This window comes from Gopherus flavomarginatus, chromosome 4 (genome assembly GCF_025201925.1).
Source record: "Gopherus flavomarginatus isolate rGopFla2 chromosome 4, rGopFla2.mat.asm, whole genome shotgun sequence".
NCBI lineage: Eukaryota > Metazoa > Chordata > Testudines > Testudinidae > Gopherus > Gopherus flavomarginatus.
In genome coordinates this window covers 180,506,608-180,527,728 of record NC_066620.1, presented here as the reverse complement: position 1 = coordinate 180,527,728, position 21,121 = coordinate 180,506,608, and the positions used below count along the sequence as shown (strand labels likewise).

The window sequence follows — 21,121 nt, the reverse complement described above, 5'->3', positions numbered from 1 at the left end:
ACTCAGGACACTCCCTACACTAACACCGGAACAAATCAACATACCCTTAGAGCCTCGACCAGGGTTATTCTATCTACTACCCAAGATCCACAAACCCGGAAATCCTGGACGCCCCATCATCTCGGGCATTGGCACTCTCACTGAAGGACTGTCTGGATATGTGGACTCTCTACTCAGACCCTATGCCACCAGCACTCCCAGCTATCTCCGTGACACCGCTGATTTCCTGAGGAAACTACAATGCATTAGTGACCTTCCAGAAAACACCATCCTAGCCACCATGGACATAGAGGCTCTCTACATGAACATCCCACACACAGATGGAATACAAGCCGTCAGGAACACTATCCCTGATGATGCCACAGCACAACTGGCTGATGAACTCTGTGCCTTTATCCTCACACACAACTATTTCAAATTTGATGACGATATATATCTCCAGATCAGTGGCACCGCTATGGGCACCCGCATGGCCCCACAATATGCCAATATTTTTATGGCCGACCTGGAACAATGCTTCCTCAGCTCTCGTCCACTCACGCCCCTTCTCTACCTACGCTACATTGATGACATCTTCATCATCCGGACCCATGGGAAGGAGTTTCTGGAAAAATTCCACCACGATTTCAACAGCTTCCACTCCACCATCAACCTCAGCCTGGACCAATCTACATGGGAGGTCCACTTCCTAGACACCACAGTGCAAATAAGTGATGGTCACATTAATACCAACCTATATCGAAAACCTACCAACTGTTATGCCTACCTTCATGCCTCCAGCTTCCATCACGGGCACATCACACGATCCATTGTCTACAGCCAAGCATTGAGGTACAACCGCATCTGCTCTAACCTCTCAGACAGAGACCAACACCTACAAAATCTCCACCAAGCATTCTCAAAACTACAATACCCGCACGAGGAAATAAGGAAACAGATCAACAGAGCCAGACGTGTACCCAGAAGCCTCCTACTGCAAGACAAACCCAAGAAAGAAACCAACAGGACTCCACTGGCCATCACATACGGTCCCCAGCTAAAACCCCTCCAATGCATCATCAGGGATCTACAACCCATCCTGGACAACGATCCCACACTTTCACAGGCCTTGGGTGGCAGGCCAGTTCTCGCCCACAGACAACCTGCCAACCTGAAACATATTCTCACCAGTAACTGCACACCGCACCATAATAACTCTAGCTCAGGAACCAATCCATGCAACAAACCTCAATGCCATCTCTGCCTACATATCTACACCAGCGACATCATCACAGGACCTAACCAGATCAGCCACACCATCACCGGTTCATTCACCTGCACCTCCACCAATGTAATATACACTATCATATGCCAGCAATTCCCCTCTGCTATGTACATCAGCCAAACTGGACAGTCGCTACGGAAAAGGATAAATGGACACAAATCAGACATTAGGAATGGCAATATAGAAAAATCTGTAGGAGAACACTTCAACCTCCCCGGCCACACTATAGCAGACCTTAAGGTGGCCATCCTGCAGCAAAAAAACTTCAGGACCAGACTTCAAAGAGAAACTGCTGAGCTTCAGTTCATCTGCAAATTTGACACCATCAGCTCAGGATTAAACAAAGACTGTGAATGGCTTGCCAATTACAAAACCAGTTTCTCCTCCCTTGGTTTTCACACCTCAACTGCTAGAACAGGGCCTCATCTTCCCTGATTGAACTTACCTCGTTATCTCTAGCCTGCTTCTTGCTTACATATATATACCTGCCCCTGGAAATTTCTACTACATGCATCTGACAAAGTGGTTATTCACCCACGAAAGCTCATGCTCCAAAATGTCTGTTAGTCTATAAGGTGCCACAGGATTCTTTGTTGCTTATTCAGGCACTGTTAACCATGCCAAGATTTGAGTCTCACACACTACATTCTTGGAACCTTCTGGCAATGCGTTTTGCTACTGCAGAGAGTGAGTTGTGAAATTTAAATCAAGTCATAAGTTGTCCTTAAATCTGTATATATTTATCAACAAAATAAAAAAAATGCAAAATGTATTTTATAGCTTGTGGAGATTTTTGGTTACTCTGTGACTCACGTTGCTGGGTTGACTAGCTGCCATAGCACAAGGGCTTTTCAGTAGTACAGAAATCACAGTATGATATCACTCTTTCTCAAATTAATTTACTTGCTTCAAGTAGTAGCTCATCTTATTACTCTTCTCAGAGCTATATTTCCAACTAGGCTGTCAATTTCATTATTATTAACACCTGGGATACACAAATTCTTGTTCATATTGAGCATGTCTGAATGTTCATACAGAAGATTTACCTGAGATCAGTCTGCCTTTCTCTATCATTCTTTCACCTTGCAGCTCTCTGCATGATAACTGGTAGAACTGGCAGGTCAGATTTCTGATTAAAATATTTATATTTTTGTCTAGTTTGTACTCTAAAGAAAACTACTAGGGACGGTCCTCTTTTTGTATCTCCTATAAACAGAGAAGATATCTTAGAGAAAGGAAACTGCCCTTCCCTAAGGTCACCAATGACAGTTGTGCCTGGATAGGTTCTCTCAGCCTCATTAGTATTAAATCCTTGATTAAATATAATCCTGGTAACTGAAAGTATTGACATTTTGGGGGAAGTGATTTTTTTTTTAATCTTGTGTGCAGGATATTTCTATCATTTAGAGATTTTATATCTCCCAATGTGGTGTGTGGGACGTCTGGATTTCCACTTTCTCATGCTCTTTGTATGTAATTTTTACTTTTATACTGAAGCTGAACATGATTTTTAGTAAGGAAAATGTAGCTATTAGAGGTACCCCTGAATGTTTGTATCCATCGATATTCTGTAAGAAAGAACCCTAATTGGATCAGCAACTCATATCTTGTAATAATCATCAATGTCATTTTCTGTGCTGTTGACATAAAATAATTCAAAATGGATGGGCTATTAGTATGGAGTGTACAGCCAAAATAACTAGTTTGTACACTTATCCATACACAGGGAGTTTAGACTTGACATAGCTGAAGGTTTCTAACCATCAGAGGAGTGACGTTCTGGAACAGCCTTCCAAGGGGAGCAATAGGGGCAAAAGACATATCTGAGTTCAAGACTAAACTTGATAAATTTATGGAGGAGATGGTATGATGGGATAGCCTAATTTTGGCAATTAATTTATCTTTGACTATTAGCAGTAAATATGCCCAATGTCCTGTGATGGGAAGTTAGATGGGGTGGGATCTGAGTTACTAAAGAGAATTCTTTCCTGTGTGCTGGCTGATGAGTCTTGCCCACATGCTCAGGGTTTAGCTGATCGCCATATTGGGGGTTGGAAAGGAATTTTCCTCCAGGGCAGATTGGCAGAGGACCTGGGGGTTTTTCGCCTTCCTTTGCAGTATGGGGCATGGGTCACTTGCTGGAGGATTCTCTGCACCTTGAAGTCTTTAAAACATGATGTGAGGACTTAAGTAGCTCAGACATAGGTTAGGGAGTTGTTGCGAGAGTGGGTGGGTGAGATTCTGTAGCCTGCATTGTGCAAGAGGTCAGACTAGAAGATCATAATGGCCCCTTCTGACCTTAAAGTCTATGGTCTATGACTGACTGAAGAGTCTAATCTTCAGCCCCAAGCTTCAATAGGCAATGGATATGTACAGGTTCTTCCACACTATGTTTACCAATAGGTAAGTGGTTCTACACTGTTTGCTGGCCCATTGGCTATCCCCAAAAAGGGAACTACAGCAGCTCTGCTCCACAGTAGACAGAGGCATGGATTCCCATGGTGTAGCACTAACCCCTCTTCAATGCTACTCACTGCCTTCCTCAGACATACAGTTAAAGGGTCTCTTTCAATATGAGTCTTTTAGGGACAGATTTTCAAACTTGAGTGCAATAGGTGCCCCCTAAAACATGCATGTACCCAGTGCTCCCACAAAGCCCAGCATTTGTGCATGGAAGTTATAAAAATTACCTACATTGTTACAAATTTGTGTGTCTGATTATTTAACTTAAACATACAAATGCAATTTTTGAGTGAATCTGTTGTGTCCATGATGGCCCTAAAGGACTTTCTTTTATTGAAAGCTTCAATTTAGGATGATTACAATTATTTTATGATTAGAGCATTCTCCTTATTCCTAGTTGCCTACTTTTTATTTTATTATTATTTATTTTCTTGCCATGCCTGTACTGTGCATTTTTAAGAGTGAAGTTCACCTTAGTGCCCTCTATGCTGGGATAAATTCCATCCTTGGTGCAAGGCTTAATTGGTACATAGGGTCTTGTTTAGGTTATTTGGACAGGGTGATTGTCAGTGTAATGCTTTAATTGTGTATTTTATTACAATGATTCATATGTTTATTCAGCATTGTTGATGGCTGCCATTTGCATCTAGGCAGGTTTAGTCATACCATATGGTGATGAATTACAGTTCTGGAAAAAGATTCTAGTTGGCTTATATTTGTTTACCCCATGTTATTAAAATTAAGTGATGCAGTCATTTTCTCATATAATTTTTTTTCTCCACAAAGGAATGTTAAAGGCAATGTTTATAATCAGGACATGCTACTGTAAAAAATTCTTCTAAAACTGAGCATTTATCAGATAAAATTTTAACTACCATTCCCCAAGAACTTTATAAGATTAAGATTATCTGAAAATAGAATCAAAGACAATTGTCCATATGCTGCCATTCAATATTTGCTGAAAGACTTAAAAATACCATAATGCTGATGTAATGATCCATAAATACACTTAATTCTGAGTTACAGTGAACTTCATTTTCAAAAAAGACTATCATATGCATAACACCAGAAACCTATTTAAGTATAGATACATATATATATTTACCTGCTTGGTCTTTAAATATTTTTGATATGACGACAGGTACTTTGTGCTCAGCACCACCCTGTAAAAGATGTGTATAAATAATGAAATCTCAACTGAGACCACCATGCACTAAACATATTGAAGTTTAGAAGAGAAATGAAAACAAAACATTATCCATACCTTTATACTTAAGCCCAAGCCACCAACTGGTTGTCTATGAAGTGTAACAGCTCTGTGCTTTAAAAAAGGGTAGAAAAAATAAATTTAGGTGAAAATACAATGCCTGGACGTGCATTTAAAATGTATGCTATCTAATCAATTTTATATACCTATTATATTAATTTTGAAAATTTGCCCTTATATCAGAGGATGATGTTCACTTCATCCAGAGGGCTGATGCAAGACTATGAACAAGACATAGGTCCACGTAATAACTTAACATAGAGCTTCATTTATAGAGAGAGCTTTGAACAGAACTTTGTAGTGGTGTGATTTGATTGTTTTCCCTATATCTAAGATGACATTTTTTCAGTTCAGAAAGAAATCAGCTTACATACTTTTTTGGTTTTGTTTATACAAATGTTCTGAAAAGGAAAAAAATAAAGAACTTTGTTTCAGATTAATGTTGTCATAGTTGGTTTTATTTCTTTTTGTACTTTTACTTATTCCTTTTACTTCCATTTTGCAGTTACATGCACCTATTTTTCAAATCAATATATTCAAAATTGAAATGACTCACCTGTAGTACACACTAAAGACTTTTTGGATCAAACTGCTTCTTACGGTTATTTTCTCTGATTTTTTTTTTTAAAGTGTGCTGAAAGGAGCACATGTGAAAATCGTTATGAAAATTTACTACAGTAATCTCTCTCATGTTCAATAGTACACTGCATTTTGACATTTCATACATGCTCACATCTTGGTACCTGACATCATAATAGGATATCACTATCTTTACTTTATTTCTTGATAGTAAATATAAAGTAGTACTTTTTTTTTAAGTCTGGTAACAGTCTGTTGCCAACCTTTTCCACAGTGCCAGGCCTTATTACTGGGTGATTCCTGGACAATTAAAAGGTTAAATTTCTCATTCTACATATCAGAACATTTGTATTCTTATTCTCAGATTTATATTTGTCTCCTGTCTATTCAATGATTTGCCAGCACAGATGCACAAGTGTAATCTTTGGTCTTCCAACAATTAAGTCCAAACTCTCATTACATTTGAAAAGTTAGTTTTACCTTCCCTCTAGTACTCAGCTTAACATATTGACAATGGTATTGACAGAAGGGAAAAAGCAATTTAATACATTTCATTCTGATATTACACTGACAAAGCCAATGCATGTTTTAGGGCATTTCAAGGCATCAGCCATTCTATTCCATTGAATATCATATAATACACTATTTTAAAAAAATGAAAAATGCTAGATAATGTCATATGGTACTTCTTTACTAATATCAAATGGGTATATGACAGTTATTTCTTATGGTTTCAAAATTAGCAACTGTATGCTGACATGGGCTCAAACCAAAATCTCATATCAAATTGTTTCAGATTTGGTGAAGTCTGGATCCAGTTCCAAACCTTGCAGCTGGCCTTCATCTCCATAATGCGCTGAACCAAATCTCTGGATCCAAACTCTGCCAAACTTTGAAGAAAGTTCAGATCCAAATCTGAACTTTGGAGCTGAGATGTATTTCTACCTCTACTCTCATTTGTGCCTTGAATCCTCAGAAAATTGCTGGATAAAGCATGGGAACTGGCTCTTTTCTGTGGGTTTTATGACTAGTTGAGACAGTTGGTACTAACACACGAGGTAAGTGAAAGTTTCCTGCACAGTAGAGTCCTAGTAAGAAAGTGGCTGAAGCTTAAGCAGGTCTGAGTGGGGAGGAAGGTGAATGCAGACCCAGAGAAGGGGGCACAGGGTGAGTTTAATTATAAGATAGGAACGAAGAAGATTAGAGCTGTGTTAGGGGGTCCATTCTGTTGAGAAGGGCTTGAATACTTTGTGAGTGGTAGGAAAGAGAGAACAATGTCTGTGTGTTAATCTTCAGTTGACCCACTAATGGGTAGGATGTGTGATCAAAACTTAATTGAATTGTTCCACAACTACATTCTTTGTACTGTGATTACATGCTAACAGTTGTTTGACAAATGTACAATGAGGGACCTGTTCTTTCCTTGGGGGAAATAGATTTCTTGTATTGGTGGGCAATGAGCCAAGTGAATGTATTAACTAGTACAGTCAACGTGATGCATACAGGTGGATATTGCCCAGTGTTTCCTCTTCCCCGCTCTCCCCACCAGACACAGATGCTCCAAACTTCCTGTCTTACTGCTCCCTTCATTACTTCCCTCCCCCTCATTTCCAGTGTCATAGCTCCTTAAAGATACCATGACACTTACCCTAAGAGTAGAAGTTTGTCCTGAAGTTCCTGGCCAGTCTCCCCTCCCTCCGTTTTTGTGTTATGTGCCAGTTGACTGCTAATATCCACCCAAGAGTCATCTGCATTTTGGTGGTGTTCTAAGTATATATAATAAAGTCTGCTTGGGTTATAATTATGGCTGTCAAGCGATTAACAAAAATAACTGTAATTAATCGTGCGATTTAAAAAATTGATCATGATTCATCATGTGATTAATCACACTTAAACATTAATAGAATATCATTTATTTAAATATTTTAGATGTTTTCTACATTTTCAAATATATTGATTTCAAATACAACAGAGAATACAAAATATACAGTGCTCACTTTCTATTTATTTTTTATTACAAATATTTGCACTGTAAAAAAACAAATGAAATTGTATTTATCAATTCCTCCATCACAAGTACTGTAGTGCAATCTCTTTACCATGAAAGCTGAACTTACAAATGTAGAATTATGTATAAAAAAAACTGCATTCAAAAGTAAAACAATGTAAAACTTTAGAGCTTACAAGTCCATTCAGTCCTACTTGTACAGCCAAATAAGTTTGTTTACATTGGCAGAAGATAATGCTGCCTGCTTCTTGTTTACAACAGCACCTGAAAGTGAGAACAGGCATTCACATGGCACTGTTGCAGCCAGCATCAAAAGATATTTACATGCCAGATGTGCTAAAGATTCATATGTCCCTTTGTGCTTCAACCACAATTCCAGAGGAATGTGTCCATGCTGATGATGGGTTCTGCTCAATAACGATTCAAAAGAGTGCAAATCAATGCATGTTCATTTTCATTATTTGAGTCAGATGCCACCGGCAGAAGATTGATTTTCTTTTTTGGTGGTTCGGGTTCTGTAGTTTCCATGTTGGAGTTTTGCTTTTTTAAGACATCTGAAAGCATGCTCCACACCTCATCCCTCTCTGATTTTGGAAGACACTTCAGATTCTTAATCCTTGGGTCAAGTGCTGTATCTATCCTTAGAATTCTCACATTGGTATCTTCTTTGAGTTTTGTCAAATCTGCAGTGAAAATATTCTTAAAATGAACAACATGTGCTGGGTCATCATCCGAGACTGCTATAACATGAAATATGTGGCAGAATATGGGTTAAACAGAGCAGGGGACTGTCATAAACAGATAGCTAAGGGTTAATGTCTCTTTCACCTGAAGCACCTGACCAGAGGACCAATCAGGAAACCAGATTTTTTCAACTTTGGGTGGAGGGAATTTTGTGTCTGAGTCTTTGTGTTCTGTCTGCCTGCTTTCTCTGAGCTTTGGAGAAGTAGTTCTGCTTTCTACTCTTCTGTTTCTAAGTGTAAGGACAAAGAGATCAGATAGTAAGTTATATGGTTTCTTTTCTTTGGTATTTGCATGAATATAAGTGCTGGAGTGCTTTGATTTGTATTCTTTTTAAATAAGGCTGTTTATTCAATATTCTTTTAAGCAATTGACCCTGTATTTTGTCACCTTAATACAGAGAGACCATTTGTATGTATTTTTTCTTTCTTTTTTATATAAAGCTTTCTTTTAAGACCTGTTGGAGTTTTCTTTTCTGGGAAATTTCAGGGAAATTGAGTCTGTACTCACCAGGGAATTGGTGGGAGGAAGAAATCAGGGGGAGATCTGTGTGTGTTGGATTTGCTAGCCTGATTTTGCATTCCCTCTGGGTGAAGACAAAAGCGCTTTTGTTCCCAGGACTGGGAACGGAGAGGGGGAGTCACTCTGTTTGGATTCACAGAGCTTGTGTCTGTGTATCTCTCCAGGAGCACCTGGAGGGGGGAAGGGAAAAAGGATTATTTCCCTTTGTTGTGAGACTCAAGGGATTTGGGTCTTGGGGTCCCCAGGGAAGGTTTTTCAGGGGGACCAGAGTGCCCCAAAACACTCTAATTTTTTGGGTGGTGGCAGCAAGTACCAGGTCCAAGCTGGTAACTAAGCTTGGAGGTTTTCATGCTAACCCCCATATTTTGGACGCTAAGGTCCAAATCTGGGACTAAGGTTATGATAGGACATACAATTATCCCCCAAGGAGTTCAGTCACAAATATAATTAACACATTTTTTTTTAAATGAGCATCATCAGCATGGGAGCATGTTCTCTGGAACGGTGGCCGAAGCATGAAGGAGCATATAAATGTTTAGCATATCTAGCACATAAGTACCTTGCAATGTTGGTTACAAAAGTACCATGCGAACACCTGTTCTCACTTTCAGGTGACATTGTAAATAAGAAGCAGACAGGATTGTCTTCTGCAAATGTCAGCAAACTTGTTTGTCTTAGCGGTTGGCTGAACAAGAAGTAGGACTGAGTGGACTTGTAGGCTCTAAAGTTTTACACTGGCTGTTTTTTTTGAGTGCAGTTATGTAACTAAAAAATCTATATTTGTAAATTGCATTTTCACAATAAAGATATTGCACTACAGTACTTGTATGAGGTGAATTTAAAAATACTATTTTTTATAATTTTACAGTGCAAATATTTGTAATAAAAAATAGTAATATAAAGTGAGCACTGTACACTTTGTATTTTGTGTTGTAATTGAAGTCAATATATTTGAAAATGATAGTTTGTGTTGTGACTTGCAACAAATAGTTGGACTATTCTTTTAGCTGTTTTCCATTTTTTATCCTGTGCTACCTCAGGTTGTGAGCATTGGTCAGGCCAACACATGAGTCTGTGCTCAGTTTCCCAGTTTATTCTGCTTTGTGTGGCTTGTTTGGCATAATAATTGTTTTTTGCAGTAGTGCCTTTGGGGTGCTTGCTCTTGTGCCTGTAGCTGCAGTACCCCCTCAATGACGAAAGTGGAAGAAGAAAAAAATTGCTGTCACACAGAAAAAAATGGAAAGGTGAATGTGCAATTATTGCTCCGTGATCATATACCGAATGAAGAGATCAGAAGGCATACAGAGGTGACCGACGTAGTGCAGGCAATGTACGATGCAAATCTTTGATGGGCGGGTCATGTAGTCCACAGGCAAGACAATAGGTGTACAACTGCATCATTGACTGGATTCCCAGAGACCACAAGCGACTGCTGCACAGACCAAAAATGCCCTGGACTGTTCCTATGATAAAAAATCTTTGGCCAGAAATGGAAAGAACATGCTCGCAACAAAACAGAATGATGTGGCATTGACTTGCACGCTTGTAGGGACAGACAAGGACAAGCCAGACAAAGGTGATATTTCAAAATGTAGAAAAACATCTGAAAATATTTAATAAATTTCAAGTGGGATTCTATTGTTTAACAGTGTGATAAAAACTGTGATTAATCACAAATATTTTTACCATGATTAATTTTGTTGAGTTAATCATGTGAGCTAACTGTAACTAATCGACAACTTTAGTTGTAATACAATCATGTGTAACTTAGAGATTCCAATCTACTATCTGCAGCATAATGATACTGACCTCCTTGGTAAAGTGCTTTGAGATCTACTGATCAAAAGCGCTACATAGGTATTATTATCATTGTCATCAGCTCTACCTATAATACATTCTTCTGATGTAAACAAAAGATAAGAAAATTAAAACACACTTTTTTTTAAACCAACTTACTCTTCTTTTTAATATCACACTATTGGGCAAATATCATTAATGGAGTCACACCAAGAGTAAATTTAGTCTAGTAATTAGAATATAATTTTAATATACGTTTCACTACGTTTCCATTAAGAAGTATATTTATCCCTGTAAACAAATTAGCTCAAAGGAAGAACTATGCCACAGCAAACAAGGATTACTGATTTAATTGCTCTCTCAGTTTTAGGACACCTCATTATCATGTGATCAGAACTGTATGAACACCAGCAGAATAGCATTACTCATTTTATAACCTAAAAGCAAGCAAGAAGTGATCCACTGATATTTTTCCATACAATTAATTTATAATTAGTATACATTTATGCATATGTTTATACAGTTTACAAACTTCTTAAATGCTGTCAACTAGTGCAGAGTTAAGGAGGCAAAGTCTAATCAATGACACACTGCCAAGGTCTTTATATTGTGTCCTAATCTTTACATACAAATATGTGTTAAAAATTCAGCTGATATGCTTTAATGTGGTAGAAAATGATCCCTATAAAAGCAGGACTGCCAGCATATATAAGAAGTTACAAATCTAGCCTAAACATACAGGGATAATATACATTTGTAATGATGACAGTAGGAAGTTTAAAGCAAAAATATAATTTCAAGAGCATAAATTCAAACTAAGTTATACTTTCTGTAAAACTTTTTTAGGAGCAGAAGAGGTTCAAAGAGAAACACAGACTGCAGATGCATCTGAGGAAGTGGGTATTCACCCACGAAAGCTCATGCTCCAAAACGCCTAGGGAAGTTGTGGAATCTCCATCTCTGGAGATATTTAAGAGTAGGTTAGATAAATGTCTATTAGGGATGGTCTAGACAGTATTTGGTCCTGCCATGAGGGCAGGGGACTGGACTCGATGACCTCTCGAGGTCCCTTCCAGTCCTAGAGTCTATGAGTCTATGAGTCTGTTAGTCTATAAGGTGCCACAGGATTCTTTGCTGCTTTTACAGATCCAGACTAACACGGCTACCCCTCTGATACTAGATTTAAGGTTTGCCATGATTAAAGCTTTACAATATTAAATTAATAATTATCTAGTACAGATCTTATTTCTACAGTTTGTGGAGTATGAACCATAAAACGTTTGCTCGGACAGTTGGATGTTTGAAGCTGAAAAAAGGTGAGCAAATATTTACAATTATTATATTTATACATAATATAAATTTTACTTCCTTTAAATTTTTAAAAATATTCACCAGGTATGAAATGCACTGATCTTTCTGTAAATTTGTGAAGAATGTTAGATAATATGTTGAATTAATGTAATTTTATGTATAGGGTTGTAGGAACTAAAACCTGCGGTAGAACATGAGACAGGACTTCAATGAAGGTACTGGGTATAGAGTCTTAAGACATCAGAGACTAGTCCAACAGAGACTATAAGGAATCTGCGCTATCAGGAAGGGGGCATAAAAACCAAGTTCAGAGAATGGAAGACCAAGAAGCTTCTGAGTTGGGATCTCTACTAAAACTCTGGGCTTGAGAAGGTAAAGAGGGCACCTCTAGATGGACAGTAACAGACTTCATTCATGGGTTTACTTGTAAGTAATTAAGTAAAAGTTCATTAAAAGAGTCCAGTGTCTGGATTTTTCTGAAATCTACGAAAAGCAGCTACCATATTGATCACCAATTACCTCACTCTTGAGGACAGGCTACTTGGAATAAGGGAGTAGAGTCAAGGGTGACAAGGTAAACTTTCCAAGTCTGAGGCTTGGCTGTGGCATCAGTTTCCTGAGCCCAGGGTTAGGAAACCTGGGACTGTGACTTTTTGAATTTCAGTGAGAAGCTTTCCATTCAGGGGATAAAAGGGATGAAAACATATTATAAACACAACTGTGAAACAAAATTCTGCTCAGATCTGCAGGGCAAAACTCAGCCCCAGTATCCTGTTCTCCCAATACATGTAACTCTCCTATTGACATCAATGGTAGCCCCACACAGAACAGAATCTTGCCTAAATCCAATAAAATCACAACCACACTCCTTGGTATTCCCTTCTTTAGTTGGCACTTTTTGAGTGTATCATATATCACTTTTTGTCTTAGACTAATTTATTTATGATCTAGATACATTATATTTGAAGCCAAAGTCAGCCTTTCAACAACAAAACTTGCAGAGCGATAATTCAATGTGTGATGGCTATTTCATTTCACTGCAGGTTTGGAAAGCTCTTTCCAAAGTGCTGCTAACTGCCTTTTGAGTGGAAAAGTTGTCAAAAGCCTAGCTGAAATCAATACTTTTCTGCTTTTCAAATAGTAGTTTGTTTTGCCAGTTATATCCTCTGATAACTTTACATTTATTAAATCCTTTCACCTTGAAAGATTCCAGAGTACTTTTTGGGTATGCTGTAAATATGAGACTTGTTCACCTGTCCAGTCTGGGCTGGGAAGCAGCAGTCGTTCTGCAAAAGCAGAAGGACACATCATGGTGAACTTTTTGTTTCTATTCCTTTTAGGAAGATAATTGAAGAATTGCCCCAAATGAAATTTCAGGGAGTGGTAAGTAGGAAGAATATTGTTAAAGTTAGAATTTGGTCAGAACACCAGGTTGAAACACTCCTGTTCCTATGAATTCTATCAGTGGTTTGGAAATACTTAGCATTGGGTTGGTGCAATGGGTGAGAGATTTTTAGCTTCCCCTATCGTTTAGGAAGCGGTAATATTGGCTACTGGTGAAAATAGCAGCAGCAGCAGTGGAGAAAGGACAGTTTTAACTGCTAAAGTCTTTGACACACTCAGTCTGGTCAATTCATATCACCTGCAGTTTTGTGACAGAATACACTGCAGTTTATTCTGAGACTCTACTTAACTTTGCCTCAGGCTTGTTTTGCTCCAGAATGGTGGAATACTTTATTTAGAATTGTATTTTCATAGATTGAATACTTAACTGGGATTAGGATCAGGTCAAGAAAGTTTGTGGTACTGTGATGTTTTAAATTTTGTACTGTTATATTTAGCCACCAGAGTTTATAAACAGAGCCAAACATTTTGTCCAAATGTATACTCTAAGATTCTCCTAGTGAGAGGCCCAGGCTGTGTTGCAACAGCCATTCAGCAAGGATTATGACTTTTTTTAATGCTGGAGAATATTGAGATTTGCAAGAAGAAAAGCTAGATAATTATTGCTATTAAAAATTTACATTGTAGTAGTTCTTAGAGGCTTCAACGTACTTGGCCATATGGCAAATGACAGTCCCTTCCATCCAGTCAGACAGGAAATAAGGCATAGATTTTAAATAGTGAGAGTAATTAACCACAGGAAGGGTCATGGTGGATTCTCCATCACTAACAATTTTTAAATCAAGACTGGATGTTTTTCTAAACTATATACTTGAGGAAATATTTTGGGGAAGTTTATGGCCTGTGCTATACCGGGGGTCAGATTAGATGATGACAATGGTCCCGTGGCCTTGGAATCTATTAATCAATGAGTTTGTAATCTAAACATGAGAAAAACAAAGGGCCAATGAGAAGAGAATCACAGTCCAACTGTGTGCATAATTCCTAGATAGAGATGGCAGGTTCCATCCAGACCAGAGTTTACTTCTAATACTGTTGGAGTTACAAAAAGTCCTAGATACTGCCTCTCTAATACTAGGCCTATTCACTAGAGCTTGTAGTGCATAAGATGTGAGTGTATAGGTCTGAATATTGTCTGTGTTTTTCTTTGGTTTCTTCTGTTGCTTTGGACCAATAATTTACCCTACACTTAAGGAATTGACAATTTTATACCCTCCAAACTTGAACTTCACATGTGTGGGCAGTTGCAGAGACAGAAACAGGCAACCTTCTCCTTTGTGAAGAAACTAGCAAAGGAAATGGTTTCCTCTCATAAAAGATAAATAAATACAAGGTTATTTCATTTTTCTGGTCTTTTGGGAGTTTATGCCTTTTAATGTAAATTACTCTGCCTCGAAGAAAAATAAAATTAAGAGTCCCCCACAGATACCTTGGCATTTTATGCACTGTGGCAATAATTCCCAGAGATTAGATTATTTCCACAGATCTTATAGTCAGTTCCCTGTTCCTTTGACGTTCTGCACAAGTATGTCCTTGTTCTGCTCCATTTAATCCCTTTACACTTATCCCTAGGCAATCTCTTCTACTGTCATGGCTTCAGTTAGTACTTTCAGCTAGTACAATAACTTTCAAATCAATCTTTCTGCTTTGACCTTTTCCCCTTCTGTGCTCCGCATCTGTCTGACAAGTCTTTCTAGACATCTAAACTCAGCATGATTAAAACTAAATTTATCCATTTTCCACTTTCTGCCACTTGCATCAACAGTTCTTCTGACGTCTGTCAGAACTACATTATCTCTCCTGGATAGCACTTGAAAGCCAGTGCTGGGGGAAGCATACTCCACTCTATCACAGAGGCAACGTATGTCTGAGTCAAATTATTGACTTTAACTTATTCAGTGTGTGGAAACGTAGGACTGATTGCACAAGCCTGAACCATGCCCAAAGACAAGCCACTATATTGCATTCCAAACAGCCATCATATCTAGGACAGACATTGGACACCTCACTAAAGGACTAACACTAATAGCCATACAAACTTCAATCAGGGACCAACTACTCTGATTCTCTCTCAACTGCTGGCCTACTGCCATGAAGCAATGAGTTTTCTTCACAGATGCCTTGCAGGGAGGTAGGGGCAAGCATAAGTGGTGGGTCTGCAGCAGCTTAGTCTGGGTTCATGGGACAGAGATGTGGCCCTATTTAAAAGCAGGGTCCTGTTCTGTGCAGAAAGGCAAGCTATCACCACACATAAAAAGGATTTGCAGGAGAAGTCTGCCTAGCTTGAAATGCTGACAAACCATGGACTTAGAGAAGGAATGACATAAGACTAGGGGAGAGTGTGTCTCTGGACTTTTTTATTTTGTTCAAAGATCTATAGCTCTTGAGTGTTTTTTAAAGTACAGTAACTGTGGTTGAGAAATTCCTTTGCTAAATCTGTGTTTCTTGCTTCCCTGCCACATTGTCACAGAAGGAATTAATCTAGAAGTCCCAAAGTGCCCATAGGCTATGTGGAGTAAGTATAAGGGGGTAAGTGTGGTGTGCTCAGGAAATCTCAGACACTGAGATTGGGGTCTAGGATGGCTGGATGGTGGAATCCCATGTCCCAAGAGGTCTGATTCTGGAAGTGTGCTCTAGGGTTACAGTGCTGGAAACTGTGACTAGACTCTACCTGGATCCAGTTAGTTCGGAAGCACAAGGGACCCAGGAAGCGGTTCCACTTACAAGAGATTAGTGACAATCTAGATTGATACTGGACCAGGTTGTAACAGTCCCTCTAACGAAGTGTAAGCATTACGTGCCTCTCCAGCCCACTGGATGAACTGTCTCTAGCCATTCCCACTTGTGTGATACACTCATGTACTCCCTCCTCTGAGTCTCAAAGTCAAAAATGAGCCCTAAGCTATTTTATTTAGGGAAAAAAACACATAAGTGAGTCTTTGTTGTATTACTATTCTAGACTGTAATCATTAAACTTTAAAGACCATGTGCCAAAATCAAAGGTGATTCTGGGTGTAGAGAGAATCTATGCTGGTGTAATTACAACTGTTATCTGGCTTCCTCAATGTGTATGTGACACAGAATTAGATGCATACACTTAACTGAACTCCCTTAGATACACACTATTGCCAACATGTAATTTACCTTACATCACCTTTAAATTTGGCCCACTGAGTCTGAGAGTAAGGGAATCTAAATTGGGAAAAACACACATGCTGGGGGATAACAGGAACTAACAGGAAGGGGTAACACAGCATAAATTAAAACAGGCCACACCATATGGTAAGGGAGTCTAATTCTACGCATCACCTCCTAAATTAGCTTGTTATCTTTTTATCTGCTTGCAAAGTTTTGTGCAGAAACCAATGGCACCATATAAATAATAAATATCTTCATCTCAGAACAGTACCTCGGGAAATCAGATGTAGGGGGCAGAATTAGTACTGAGCTTCAATAATCTTGTATTCCTTCTACTTATGGGACACCAAGTTTCAAGTCATTCCTAAAACTGGAATCTTTTACTAGTAGTTATTTTCCAATAGACTTGAAATCGTCTTCTGTAATACCAGTTTCTATGAAATCTCACCTAGATGAGAAACAATTTACAAAATTATCAACTCATCTTATCTAGCCTTCCCTGCAAAGGCTCTAGAAATGGTGGTGATGACTCAGATGCCGAAACAATTACGTGAGAATGAAATATTTGATAAATTCCAGTCAAGCTTTCAGCTTTTACACAGAATCAAGGCTTTCCTTCTGAGGATTTCTAATATGGTTTATAGAACTGTAGGGTCAAATACCCATGCTTTAACTTATGAGATTTGTCTGCAGCTCTTGATACAGATTATCTAGTAGATCATCCTAGAAAGACAGGATAATGGTAAGTTAGCTTGACATAAAAGTTTACCTTTTGTATTATTACATCTTCATATCTACCAGCATGAAGTGATATAAATACAATTTAACAGAGTTGGCAGCCAATAAAATTACTAAATTTTTAGCATTATCAGCTTTCGATCAGCATTCAAGATGTATGCTCTCTCTTTCCTAAACAAGCTTTTCTATATTCCTACCTATGTCCATCATTGCCCCGTCACCATAGTGTCAGCAGTTCACAGCATTGAGAAAAAAAAAACCTTTTAGTTATTAAGTACATTCTGCCTGAAGCTTAATAAAGAACACCACACATTAATGAACAAACAAACATTACCTATTTTCTATGTAAGACATTCCATACTGAGGGATGTAAGATAGGGGAAAGATTTGTGTATGTGCCACACTTACCATGTTGTATTATCAGTCCACCAGTATGGAATAATGAGATGTACACATTATTTCCAAACAGCACTGTAAAATGATCTACAAGATAATTATTTTCTCCTCAAAAAACATCTCTACTGCAATTCCTAAAAAGAAATAAGCCAATTGGCTTGAAGGAAGGGTGTACAGTGATTGCAGACATTTTTATTTATTAAATAAAATCTATTTTATAGATATAGACATATGTATGCACACACCTCTTTCCCCCTCATATATTTGTCTCCTTAAATTGTCAACTCATAAGACAGAGACATGTCAAATACAAGAAGCAATGGGCTTAAACTGCAGCAAGGGAGATTTAGGTTGGACATTAGGAAAAAGTTCCTAACTGTCAGGGTAGTTAAACACTGGAATAGATTGCCTAGGGAAGTTGTGGAATCTCCATCTCTGGAGATATTTAAGAGTAGGTTAGATAAATGTCTATTAGGGATGGTCTAGACAATATTTGGTCCTGCCATGAGGGCAGGGGACTGGACTCGATGACCTCTCGAGGTCCCTTCCAGTCCTAGAGTCTGAGTCTGAGTCTGAGTGAGTCTATGATTTGGGGAAGAATTATGCTTAGAGATGCAGTTAGCAGTCGTAGTATTGTGGTGAATGTTTCCTTAGTCAGATATTACTGGAGGGAAGTTAATTAGTATTTTATTATCCTTTTGTGTCATAGAAAGCAACCAGAAAGCAAGAAAGAGCCAGCAGAAAGCCAGAGAAACAGCCTTGAGCATAGCCCTGAGAGGGAACATGGATATTCCTTGGGGCAAAGGACTAGCTTGAAAGACAGGCTTGGAAACTGAAAGCAAGGAAACTGCCTCCTGTTCATTATTCCTCCTGTGTTCAGGGAAACAGGACTTTGTGTGAATTCTTTGTAAATAACCAGGATTGCACCAAAGAAATATCTGACATGTTTAATCAATGTTCCTCCTAACAGAAACAATGCACAAGGCCCCCAGTATTGGCTAATAACTTGGGCCAAGGGGCAACAATGTAGTGCTGGCCTTCTTATTCCCAGCTGCTTCTACAGATATACAAGCTCTTCATGAGAAAGAACAGCCTGGAGACCTATAAAAAGAAGCTGGAAATAAAAAGGAAACTCCTTACCTCAAACTACTACAGGTTATCTAGGACCAGGAAGAGAGGAAACACGAGCCAATCTTAAGGACTGGAGATACCAATGAGGCTGGAGCCATCAGTCACCATCTGAAGAAATATTAAGGGGAGAAGGGAGGAGAGTAAATAAAATGGTAAGAAAATGTGTGAAGGGAAGGAGGAGGAGAAGTGGACCAAGCAGCAGAGGAACATTATGCCAGGGGAAAAGAGCACTATGTAGATGAGAGGAGACAACAACAGGGCTGGCCTTACCATGAGGCGAACTGAGGCAGCCGACTTAGGTGCCAGACGGGGAAGGAGGGGGGAGAAAAGGGGGCTCCACTAAGACCCAGAGTGTAGAAAATGTGTCTGCTGCTAGTGCATATGTATTCTCTGTGCTCTAGATGCACAGAGATGGTGGAGTGCTGTGCTGGACGAAGGAGGGCACAAGAAACATAACAGGCAGGCAGGCAGGCGAAAAGGTGAGATGGAGTAACAGAAAGCAGCAGGAGCTACAGGGAGAGAGAGAAGGAGGAACCTCTTATGTACCTCTCTTGCACCCCCAGGAGCCTGGACTGATTAACACCAGCTTCTCAGGGAGCTTCTTGTTTCCTGCTGCTTCCCTGAACCCACTTGAGGAGAACAGGCAGTCAGCTGAAGTAGTAGGAGCCAGTTAGGCCGTTAAGACACTGGTATCTTCCCTCACTCAGGCCCTGCTACCAGCCTGCTTATTTGTCCCCTTCTACTGAGTGTTGAGAGCCACTATAGCTGGCACAGAACAGCAGTCATGAATGAAAGAAGAAAACGTTCCTCTGAGGCAGCACTCAGAAAAAGAAAGCAAGCAAAGGAAGCTTTTCTATCTAAGCAGGAAGGAGCTCTCCTGAGATACATAGACACAAATGTTCACAGTGAGCCTTTCACCCCCCGTGAAGATGTGAGTGGTGAGGAGATGCCTGAACTTCCAGTTAGTCAGACTGCAGGTGACCTGGCAGCTACTGCAGCATCCATATCTCGATCTCAAATGGATGTAACCATGCGCATTCCTGAAGAAAAGTATAGATCAAAGAAGAGTGTGGTGGAGGCACAAGAAACAGCTGCTGCTGAGTTTAGTTCCTTAAATCTAGATGATTCAGGACTGTGGACCCACTTGAGCAGTAGCCTGAGGGACCTCCTTGTACTGCATGGGCCACAGCAAGTGAAAAACTTCATGTTTCCCAAAGACAATGAAAAAAGAAGTTTCCATCCAACACATTACTGGCATGAAATCCCCAATGGTGACAAAGTGGAGAGGCCATGGCATATGTACTCAAAAACCCAGAATGCTGCATACTTTTTTTGTTGCAAACTCTTCCAGCCACATTGGGTTTTATAGGAACAAAGGGACTGGAAAAATCTGTCTAGAAATCTGGCATGTCATAAAAAAGGCAGCAAATCACCAGAGAGCATTCCATAGGTGGAAAGAGCTTGAGATGAGACTAAGATTAAAGGCCACGATAGATGATCAGCATCAAGAGAAGATTGCATCACTCTCTCTTTACTTGCAAAATGTTCTGAAAATGCTCACTGCCATTGTGAGAAACCTAGGACTGTGTGGCACTTCAGATCCGCTGTATGTGCCAAACAATGAAAACTAAATTGTGGAGCTGATGGCTGTTCGATGCTGTACTCCAGAAGCATCTAAAAACAGTCACCACCCAAGATATGTACACACACTGTGACAGTGTACCCCATAAGGCTTTATGGGGGGTGCTTATAAATGTATGTATGATATAACTGGAATAGAGTTTTGCTACATATGCCATGTAACATATCTATGTAAAGGTTATGATCTACTGGTTCTGTTCATCCTAGTTGTATGCAGGCACCATTTGTGTGTTCAAAGTTATGAACATTCGCTGTATAATTTCTTGATTTCTAAGTAGCCTTAGTTAGAACATTTGGTCACTCCTTGGGAAAGAAATGTGCTCAATCAGGAAGCATTTAACAGAAAAAAGAGCTTGGAAGACTCCAATTTACATAAGAAGTCTACCTGAGGACATTCAAGGTAGCATGTGGGTAGTGGCTGCTGCCTGCAAGTCCTGAGTCATGCATGGGCAGGTGACTTGCCCATGTGATTCCAAATCTTCATTTTGTGACTGGATTCTACACAGGGTGAGGAGGGGGTCTCCACCCACAAGAGAGTGTCTATTTAAACACCTGGGAGACTACTCCATTTTGTTCTTCAGCTGGCTAAAGAAGGAGCCTCTCCACCCCTCCAGGATACTTAAAGGAAACTGGAACAAAGGACAGTAACTACAGGGGGTGTGAGTGATTACTGGACCCAGGCTAAAAGGAGATAAGCCTGTAAAAGGGAGCATTCTGGAAC

At 39.3% G+C, this 21,121-nt stretch overlaps 1 protein-coding gene across 1 annotated transcript in view; it reads right to left on the bottom strand.

Moving 5' to 3' along the window:
- Positions 1-21,121, bottom strand: part of SNTG2 (syntrophin gamma 2) — a 272,147-nt gene that overhangs the window by 232,595 nt on the left and 18,431 nt on the right. The window contains exons 3-4 of the mRNA XM_050951641.1: positions 4,992-5,048; positions 4,833-4,890 (exon numbers count right to left, since the gene is read on the bottom strand). Of these exons, the coding sequence (XP_050807598.1) occupies positions 4,833-4,890; positions 4,992-5,048 (115 nt within the window). The remainder of the gene's footprint in view (positions 1-4,832; positions 4,891-4,991; positions 5,049-21,121) is intronic.